The sequence below is a fragment of the Protopterus annectens genome, chromosome 3.part0, assembly GCF_019279795.1.
Source record: "Protopterus annectens isolate FY-2018-M chromosome 3.part0, PAN1.0, whole genome shotgun sequence".
Lineage (NCBI taxonomy): Eukaryota > Metazoa > Chordata > Ceratodontiformes > Protopteridae > Protopterus > Protopterus annectens.
In genome coordinates, this window is record NC_056731.1 from 925,691,626 (window position 1) to 925,702,296 (window position 10,671).

The 10,671-nt window shown below is 36.4% G+C and overlaps 1 protein-coding gene across 1 annotated transcript in view; it reads right to left on the reverse strand.

The window, feature by feature from the left end:
- Nucleotides 1-10,167, reverse strand: part of LOC122796629 (leukocyte elastase inhibitor-like) — a 192,464-nt gene extending 182,297 nt beyond the window's left edge. The window contains exon 1 of the mRNA XM_044065251.1: nt 9,999-10,167. Within this exon, the coding sequence (XP_043921186.1) occupies nt 9,999-10,166 (168 nt within the window). The 5' untranslated portion in view covers nt 10,167. The remainder of the gene's footprint in view (nt 1-9,998) is intronic.
- Nucleotides 10,168-10,671: the final 504 nt, after the last annotated feature.

Sequence of the window (10,671 nt, forward strand, 5' to 3'; positions counted from 1 at the left end):
TTCCTACACCCAAAAATTTATCTCAAACATAACTATGCCCCAAAGATCCAGTCCTGAAATATATTTATTCACAAATAGCACACAATATCATACCAATCAACTAAAATTCTTAGAAATGCAGATGTTTCAACACTCTGTAAGCAGTGACAATACAATCTAAAACAGCCACTATTTGGTCTACTTATATTCTAAAAAGTATCTCTACCAACATATGTAGTGGATATAAAAAGTTTACACACTCCTGTTAAAATGCCAGGTTTTTGTGATATAAAAAATAAGACCACAATAAATCATTTCAAAACTTTCCCACCTTTAATGTGACCTATAACCTGTACAATTCAATTGAAAAACAAACAAATCTGTTAGGGGGAAATATAAAAAATGTACTATAAGCTGGTTGCATAAATGTGCTCACCCTTAAACTAATACTTTGTTGAAGCACCTTTTAATTTAATTACAGCATTCAGTCTTCTTGGGTAGGAGTCTATCAGCATGGCACATCTTCACTTGGCTATATTTGCCCACTCTTCCTTGCAAAAGTGCTCCAACTCTGTCAGATTGCGAAGGCATCTCTTGTGCACAGCCCTCTTCAGGTCACCCCACAGATTTTCTATTAGATTTAGGTCTGGGCTCTGGCTGGGCCATTCCAAAACTTTAATTTTCTTTGGTGAAACAATTCTTTTGTTGATTTGGATGTATGCTTTGGGTCATTGTCTTGTTGAAAGGTGACATGCCTCTTCATTTTCAGCTTTCTAGCAGATGCCTGAAGGTTTTGGGCCAAAAGTGACTGTATTTGGAGCTGTTCATAATTCCCTCCACCTTGACTAAAGCCCCAGTTCCAGCTGAAGAAAAGCAACCCCAAAGCATGATACTGCCACCACCATGCTTCACCATGGGGATGGTATTCTTTTGTTGATGAGAAGTGTTGTTTTTGCGCCAAACGTACCTTTTGGAATTCTGGCCAAAAGGTTCAACCTTGGTTTCATCAGACCATAACACATTTTCCCACATGCTTTTGGGAGTCTTGATGCATTATTTTGCAAATTTTAACTGGGCCTGGATGTTTTTCTGTGTAAGAAAAGGCTTCCGTCTTGCAACCCTACCCCATAGCCCAGACTTATGGAGAATACGGGAGATTGTTGTCACTTGTAGTATACAACCAGTACTTGCCAGAAATTCCTGCAGCTCCTTCAGTGTTGCTGTAGGTCTCTTGGCATCCTCCCTGACCAGTTTTCATATTGTCTTTTCATCAATTTTGAAGGGACGTCCAGTTCTTTGCAACGTCACTGTTGTCCCATATTTTCTCCACTTTTTGATGACTGTCTTCACTGTGTTCCATGGTATATACAATGCCCTGGAAATTTTTTGTACCCTTCTCCTGACTGATACCTTTCAACAATGAGATCCCTTTGATGCTTTGTAAGATCTCTGCGAACCATGGCTTTTGCTGTAGCAGGCAACTGAGTAAACGTCAGGAAAATCCTACTAGGACAGCTGAACTTTATTTGGGGTTAATCAGAGTCTCTTTAATTGATGGCAGGTGAGTACCCAAGAAGACTGAATGCTGTAATTAAATCAAAAGGTGCTTCAACAAAATATTAGTTTAAGGGTGTGCACACTTATGCAACCAGCTTATTGTACGTTTTTTTATTTTTTATATTTTTCCCCTAAACAGATTTGTTTGTTTTTGAATTGAATTGTACAGGTTCTATGTCACATTAAAGGTGGGAAAAGTTTTGAAATGATTTATTGTTGTCTCACTTTTTTATATCACAAAAACCTGGCATTTTAACAGGGATGTGTAAACTTTGTATAAAAGGGGGGGGGGGCATTGTTCTCAAAAAATGGTCTAATTAAGACATGCCATTTTAAGGAACTGTGCAGCAAACAGTATTTACAAGTAAAGTTTCACCACAGAAGAAAATTAATAAGGGCCTTTTCATTATTTAGTATCTTATATATCCAAATGTTATACCAGTCTAGTATATGCTTGGCGAAAGAGTAATTTGTAAAGCACTTGCCATTATTATCCAGCTTTGACTAGTCTGCTTTAGCTGCTTTTTCCCATCTCTGCATTGTGCTGCAGTAGCGTTGTCGCCTCACAGTACGACGTTGTCCTGTTCGATTCTCAGCTAGAGCGTCTTCTGTGTGGAGACTGCGTGAATGGGCGTACCTTCGTTGAAGTTTGTGCATCAGGGCTGGCAACTTGGCACGTAAAAATCTACTGCCAATCATTAGCGGACCGGAGTTCCGCTGTGGCGACCCCTAACCGGAAAAATCCGAAATATGCAAACAAAGTAAGCTTTTGAGTTATTCGTGGGTATATTGCTGTACTTTTGTTTTGCCAGTGAGCATGGATTGCTTATTAAAGGTTTTCAACCATTTAACATTTAAGACATTCATATAATGTTTGGAACTTTAGTGGCAATAGTAAAGAAGCAAACTGTTTCAAAAGATGTACAAGTAACTTTAAAAGACAAAATGAAAGAAAAAATGGAACCGTATTTGTTTTGATGTGATAATGCAAACATGGAAGCAATGCAGTGCAATCCTGCAATAATTTTTCTTGCTAACGAAATTAAAAATGAAGACAGAATGTCAGCAGTTGTAAGTGGGTCATTTTATTATGGCCCATTGTGTCAATGAAGCATTTGTCAAATAAAATCTGTCAAAAGGGTAGACTTATCAAAGGACAAAGTGGTGTAGTCCACAGCCCACTGACTCTGTTCTCAAGCCAGACACTAGGCTCATGTGTATTTATGCAGAGAAGGAATATATGCATATTCAAAAACGGAAAAATTCAAACAGCTAGATAGATAGATAGATAGATAGATAGATAGATAGATAGATAGATAGATAGACATAGATAGATAGATAGATATATAGATAGATAGATAGATAGATAGATAGATAGATAGATAGATAGATAGATAGATAGATAGATAGATAGATATATTTATGAAGAAAGAAAAGTATGAAGGGAAAGATGCTATGATGTATCTGCTACAGTCTGCTAATATACTTATTTTTGTGCAGACGGAGCTTAGATGTTTCACTGTGATACTTCACGTTATGGCATAAAAACTGTGTTCATATACAATGACTATTAAAGTAAGAAGCCTCGATTTTATGCCTCAAACATTAATTCAACTGAGAAAAAGTACTCACATCTGCAAAGAATGGTTTAAATATATTTTTTTCTGGAATTCAGAGAATTAAGAAATACATGTAGCACTGTGTTTTTACTATAGTCACAGACTACAAACCACTGATTACTGTGACTAGTGAAATTAAACCTGCTTCAGAAATCGTTTACCAACTGTAGGTCTAGGAAGTTTGGCAGTGCTCATGTCAGCATGAGGGTTTAAGACAGTCTGTCTTTAAGACAGTCCAGAAGAAAAAGTGTGATTATACAAATAATGATTTGCTTGGCTGTAAAAGTTTTTTTCATTGATTTGATTGGTTATGTTTTTAAATGTTTGACTTTGCTATTAATTAATTGACCTGAAGTAGTGTGAATACGCAAAAGTGCTTATCCTACTTTTATCCAAGTTTAAATTTATATGTTTTTAGCCATGATGATTGGTCCGTGTTTCTTTGTCATAATTTGGTTTATCATGGGACTGGTGTTTAGCTGTTTTTGGTGGTCTTTTAGTCTTTGTTGGTTCATAGGTTCATAGATTAGTACTAGGCTATCGGCCCTAGGGCCTATACAAGCCTAGCCATAACAATTCCCTGGCTATTTCTTCCCACACTATTTACTTCTCTTGGATTTGTTTTACACTAAAACAGCGCATGGCTGAAGGAGTCATTGTGGAACTGGACTGTAATCCTGAGACTACAGGCTTCAGTTATAAAAGATGCTTATGCAATTTACTCTTGAAAGAAGACAATCTTTTAATCAGATTACATTTACTGGATTTGAATGAGGTCAGCACTAAGGTTTCATCAGATGTTGAAATATTTTCTAAAAGCTTTAAGGATTTTGAGAATGCTTGCCTCAGATTGAAAAGGCTGCAATGGCAGCACTTACATCTTGAGGCATGTATGCACTATAAAATTGTCCCTAGAGGTCTTAGGGTGCTATGTATGCCACCGTATGGTGAAATGTTCCCAGACCTCTTAAGGAGATGGCAAGCATTAAATCTTGAATTAAGTTTTAATTATATGAGGTTATTGATCAATTTCTTTAAAACATTTGAAAGAGAGTTGACTGTTATTAAAGAACAGATACAAAACACCATGTGTGATCAATATAAGGTAGAATATTATTGGTCCAGGTTAGAACATCTATTCAATGAAGTTTCTGCTTATGATAGAAAACTACAACAGTTTAAGAAAAAGAAGATACAGAGGGATTTCCTGAACTTTAAGAAAAGTAATATTTTTGCCTGGCCATAGTCTGCAAATAATAATGGACTGAACAAGACTCAACAACTGAGTGTTTCAAAAAAAAGTGATGATACAGCTGATGTAAGCAAAACAACTATTCCTTTGACTGTAAGGAAAGAGAGTACAAATGAAATTTTTCTAGACAAGGTTATGCAAGGACAACCAATTAATTCTCAAATACATACTGAATTAGGAGCAAGAAGGAAAGACAGCTCAGCCCCTGTTTCGGTTTTTCCAGAGTTACCAGTTTCTGTGAGACCACCTTGTCTTATGAGGGAGAGCCATTCTCAGGGTAGAGGACAGAAAAGGAGGAAACTATCGACCAAACAGATTCCAACAAAGAAGGGGAAATAGGTACTGATTTTTTTGTTATAAACCTATCTGAATTTAATTTGACTAGATATCATTTATCCGTCTTGAAAAGAGGATTATCATTTATACCAGCAGAACCTTCCAAGTTGAGAGAAGTTATACTGGATTTGAAACTTTTGCAAGGGAAGTGATTATAAAGACGATGTACCCAGAGAATTCAAAAGAAAAGGTTGACATTTTGTGAAGACCGAATACCTTTGTTCCACGGTTACATCACAATATAGAAACTTTTTAAGTCTATGTGAGAAACAGTTGTTCAAAGAACTGAATGACAGCAATGATCATCAATTTCATAATTTGACATTGGATGAGAAGTTAGCACTTAAAGAGTTAAATAATAATACCTCCATACAGATTTTCCCTGCTGATAAGAGAGGGTCCATAGTCATCATGGATAAAAATGATTATTTGAATAAGATGAAAATGCTTTTGAGTGAAGATGATGTTTATTCTTGAATTACTAAAGTGGAGGTAAATAGGATTATTAAGAGTGTTCAAGACACCCTGTTTGATATGCTTACGGCCATGGTGATTACTCAGAACAATACGACTATGTATTTGTCGAGGACCCATTGGTTCCTGTTATTAATGGCTTACCCAAAATACATAAGAACTGTCAGGATTCACCAATGTGCCCGATAGCAGCGAACAGTAGTTGGGTGACTGAACCACTCAATCTTTGTTGAACAAAAACTGAAACCAATACTGAGTAAAGCACCTTTTGTTTTGAAAGACACTGAGAATTTTCTTGAGTCTTTGCATCACTGTTTTTTTAGAATGGGAGGCATACTGAAGTGTTTTATGGTGACCCTGGATGTTCAACTATTATTCACAGTTATACCTGATCAGTATGGTATAGATTCAGTGAGAGTTTTCCTATGTGAGCATAGTGAGTACAAACTAGGCCTTATAAATGTGATTTGTATTTTACTAGAATTAATTCTCGAAAATAATGTCATGTTATTTAATGAAGAATTCTATCTCCAGAGGCTTAGCATAGCGATGGGCACATCTGGTGCCAATAGCCATGCCAATGTAGTTTTGGCCAAATGGGAAAATGCCTTTGTCTTGAACAACAATGTGTTTGCTACACATGTGAGATTCTATAAATGGTTCATGGATGATATAATGGTTAAACAAAACTATTGGAGAAGTTTATTAATCTAGCGGGCAAAACCAACTTTCTTAAATTTACCATGCATGTTTCCAGCCAATGCTTGGACTTTCTTGATATTCGGCTATGTGTTGATACCAGTGACAAACTGAACACTAAGCTCTATAAGAAACATTGTTGGAAGAACCATGTGTTGGAGCGCAATAGCATGCATCCAGGTTTTATTTATAAGAACATTGTAAAGGATCAGTTTATCTAGACCTCCCTCCTGCATACAGATGATGATGATTTTCAGAAGGCAATTGAGAATCTTATTCAAGACTTTCATGCAAGAGGCTATTCACGAGGAGAGACAGTACGATAATCGGAAGAGATCAAGACCTTCAGAACTACCGGGGGTAGATCCTTTTTTTCTTCTAGCCATTATGGTGAGAATGTTCAGTGAAGAAGATCGACTCACAGAGGGGACATGAAGAATAGAGCGGTACTTACTTATTCAAGTAATACAGTCACTGTATGCAATGTCATCAAGCATAACTGGGGTATCTTGATGTTAGATGAGAATATTAGGAAGATAGTGGGTGATAACCCACAGATCAGTTTTAAAATGGAGTTTCCCTTAAAAGGAGATTATGTTTTGGACCAAAGGTTAATCATACTGGAAGAACAGAAAGGATTGGTACGTCCCCCTGCAGGTAATGCAAAGCATGTAAGTATATCTTTACTGCCAATCGATTTGTACATATCACTTAAGGCAAATGTTTTTCATTGAAGATGTATATGGATTTTAAGAGCCAGAATGCTGTTTATATTGCTATATGTCAGTCTTGTTCGAGTTTTTATATTGGCAAGACTAATAAGTTATTTCCGGAACAGTTTTGCAGTGCTTATGTGATATTTGGCATAAAAGAATGACAAATGCACTTTCCAGACATGTTGACTCTAATACTAATACTAATGATTTTCGATTTATGATGCTACAAATTGTTACTGTAACTTTAAGAGGTGCTGATATCATCAACATAATGGAGGTAGCAGAGATATATTGGATAGCTACCCTGCAGGAAGTTAAACTCCAGGGACTTAATTCTTCCATCCCATTGAAACCAGCCCTAAAGGAGCATAGGGTCTTTCATTCATTTGATTGGCTCTGTAAAATCACTAAATTCATAGGTTGTGATGTTTTTAATATTTATGTTCTTGTTTTATCTGAAAAGGGGTATGAATTTTTCTATCACATTGATTTGACTGGCTCAAAACGTTTTTTCATTGATTTGATTGGTCGCTATGTTTATAAATGTTGGACTTTGATATTAATTAATTGAGCTGAAGAAGTGTGGATATGGGAAAGAGCTTATCCTAGTTTTAACCAAGTTTATATTAAATTAATATGTTTTTAGCTGTGGTGATCAGTCTGTACTTCTTTGTCACAATTTTCTAAGTTTATAAGAGCAATATTTAAAGTCTGCCTATATTTTAGGGCGTTTACACCCTCCCCCCATAATTTTATGCTTTGTCCAGGTTTCTTGCACTAAGAGGTTGAGAGGTATAAGAGGAAGGAATAGGATTAGAAGCTAGAGATGCTACAGCTCTTCTCAGTTGATACCAGAAGATACAGGAGGACACAATGTCAGTGCAGGAGATCATGTGAATAAGTTAGGAAGAGTCATTCTAAACATGAAGGACAGAAGGGGAAGGAGAGGTGAAAGTCTGACTACTCTGTGGATCTCCAAAAGTACTTTTCTACACAGAGTTGCCCACTCATGGAATAGACCATTGCAATGGGTGGTAGGAAGGAAATAAACATAGGCATTCATGAAGGCTTGAAACAGGTAGAAAAATGGTTAGGTTAGCACTAGAGGAGCACTACAGTGTAAAGTACTTAACAAGGCAGACTAGACAGATTTATTGTCTCCTTCTATCATCAAGCAAATATAACATAATGTAATCATTGTGCTTTACCTACAGATTCCAACAACTGTATCTTGAGACCAGTATTACAGATTTAATGTGCTTTTTACTCATTATGCATTTGGTATGATCAGTTGTTGTCTTATAGTTCTGTAGCAGCACCACAAATGTCACCTGTGTGGTATTTACTGGAAAATACTGAATTTTAATTAAAAATAATAGGGTGCCATGACATTCTGAATGGTTCTTTTAAATTTCGAATTTTATTTAAATTTGAACTCTTACTAACCAAACCCATGGGTCACTAGAGCACTGCACCACGCAATTATCTCACTAAAGCCACAACTGCATCGCTGTTGAGTGACTATATGAGGCAACTGCAAGAATTAGAGTTAGTCCACAGAAGTCAGAAACTGTAAAAAAATGTTAAAAAACATTGCACTTTCAGCATTGGTTAGTATGCTTGGTGTACCGAAGTTAGTCTGGAAAAAAAACACAGGCTGGAGATCATCAGTATTTTATGTAGTATAAACATGTGGCTCTTTTATATGTTACTTTAGTCTGCTGCCTCTGGTTTTCACTGACTTCACTGAAATTTTCAATCCTTGTTAAATGAAAGTGTTTGTGTCAGAAGAGTGAGAAGTGCAGTAACCAAGTAATGATATAACAGTTGCTATGGACTTCTGATTATTCACAAAAAGTAGTTAATATATGTCGCCTTATTTTGCCATCTGCCTTAAGTAAGTGCTACTAATGTTTAGTGTCCTTGATTTGGATGTTTTACTCCTGAAGCATGCATGCAAAGGTTTAGAGCTGTGATTTTTATTAACTTACGATGGCACACGCATTGTCACTGAATGACTTCAGATATGACTATAGAGCCTTTAAGTGGCAATAAGTGTACTGGATTCAGGATTGAAAAGCCTCTTTTAAGAAACTGCACCAAAGTAACATGATATTGTATAGCCTTTCTGTCATTTGGTCTTTCTGTCTGTCTCTCTCTCTTTTTTTTTTTTTTTTTTTTTTTTGGTTAAGGAAAGGCTATGCCTTGTGTTTTTCTTAAAACCGTGCTACTGTGAGGTTTGAGTAGACTGACTCTCACAGGATCATCAGTACATCTTTTTACACAGACTGTTCCTGTAATTGCACTGTATCTCAGTGCTAGAGGCAGGAGTTTTCTGTGTATTAGTACACCACTTAGGTAGGCTTTGGTTGGTACCGTGTTTCAATACCACAGTTTGAACTCTCACCAGCCACATATTATCAACCCACTACATCTCAGTCACCATTATTTTACTGTGCTTTTTAAACTTGTGTTTCTGAGAGATGGTGCCCCACACTACTGGAAATGGGAGTGGCAATTGCTATTGGATATGTAAATTTCATGCTAACTAGCTATCCAGATTTTTGGACAGATGTGCCTACTTTTCAGTAGCTTTTGTCCAGACTTTTTGATGTCTACAGGATGAAAGGTATACTCAGAGGGTATAATAAGCAAATTAACTGTCCAGAATGTAACAGGCTAGACATAGCATAGTCTACTGATCTCTCACCTTAGACATCTTCAACCCAAGAAAGATTTGTTAGAACCCGAATATTCTGGACACATCATTAGTAGAGATGTATGACTCCAGACAGAAACAGAGTATGCCAGCAGGAAATACACAGTGTACCCAGAATATACATTCTTGCCTTACAGACGGACTTGTGCTGAATATGTGTGTCGGGAACATGGTTAGAGGATGCTGGGTCTTTGTTTCTGAATGGTCAGAAATGCCCTTTCTGTCTTTTGCTCCAAAGGAGGAATGCATCATGAAATTCTACATGGATAGAACAGCAACAATAAGAAAGACGGAACCTTACATGCCGCCTGTCCAGTTATAGTACCAGTGTGTACTTCACAATTCCTCTACCTTCACTGTTGAAAAATGTTCAAACCATCTCACATCAAAGTAGTAACTGTCTCAAAAGGCTAGGGTAAAACAGGGAATGAAGCAGAAATGAATGTCTGTGGTGGGCAACAACAACAACAACTGCACTCAGTATCTACCCAAAAAACTGTCAACAAAGTACTGAGAATCTGATTCACAACAACAGTGAAAATATAATGTATTGATTAAGGTCATCCATGTCCTCATTATTCGCATAGCTCAAAGTTATCAATGTGTGATCTTATATTCATGATATACCGCCTTAACTGAACACTTACCTTGGCTAACTGTTCTGCTGTATTGCCTCTAGCACCAAAGTAAACCATAGCTAATGCAACTGACAAGCTCAGAGGTGAAAAAAAGATATTGTCATCGTTGCTGTCTCCAGTCACATGCTTGAAAAGGTCCAAAGCAAATTTAGTGTTTGCAGTTATGAGAGGCTTCATCTCTGTAATACATAATAAAGACAGAATGAGGTAGTATATAAATACATAGAGTATTAGACAGAAGGTTGGAGGTGATGTCTATTGATAACATATAAATCACTAGTGGAGCTCTGGAAGTTTGTACTCGTAACTCACAATGATTGCACATTTCAGACAAATGATCATTATCTCTGGAGCCATAATGGTTACAAAAGGAATATAAATGACAAGCTGTTCAATAGAAACAAATCTTTAGAGAGCTAGTGTTCATTACACTCTAGGTCTTAAAGTGGGTTTTATAACTCTAGTAAACACAGTAAATATTAATTGTATAATATTTTGTAATCAGTAACCATTCAATCTACACACATACTGTCAGCAGCACTTTGTTTATCCATTTGTGATTTTTCATTCAAGATTAATCAGTTATGTCTGTGTTACTTGGTTGTTGAGATATTTCAGCAAATATGAAAATTATGACAATATAAATAAATAGTATATAAATAACAACTGATATCAATTATGC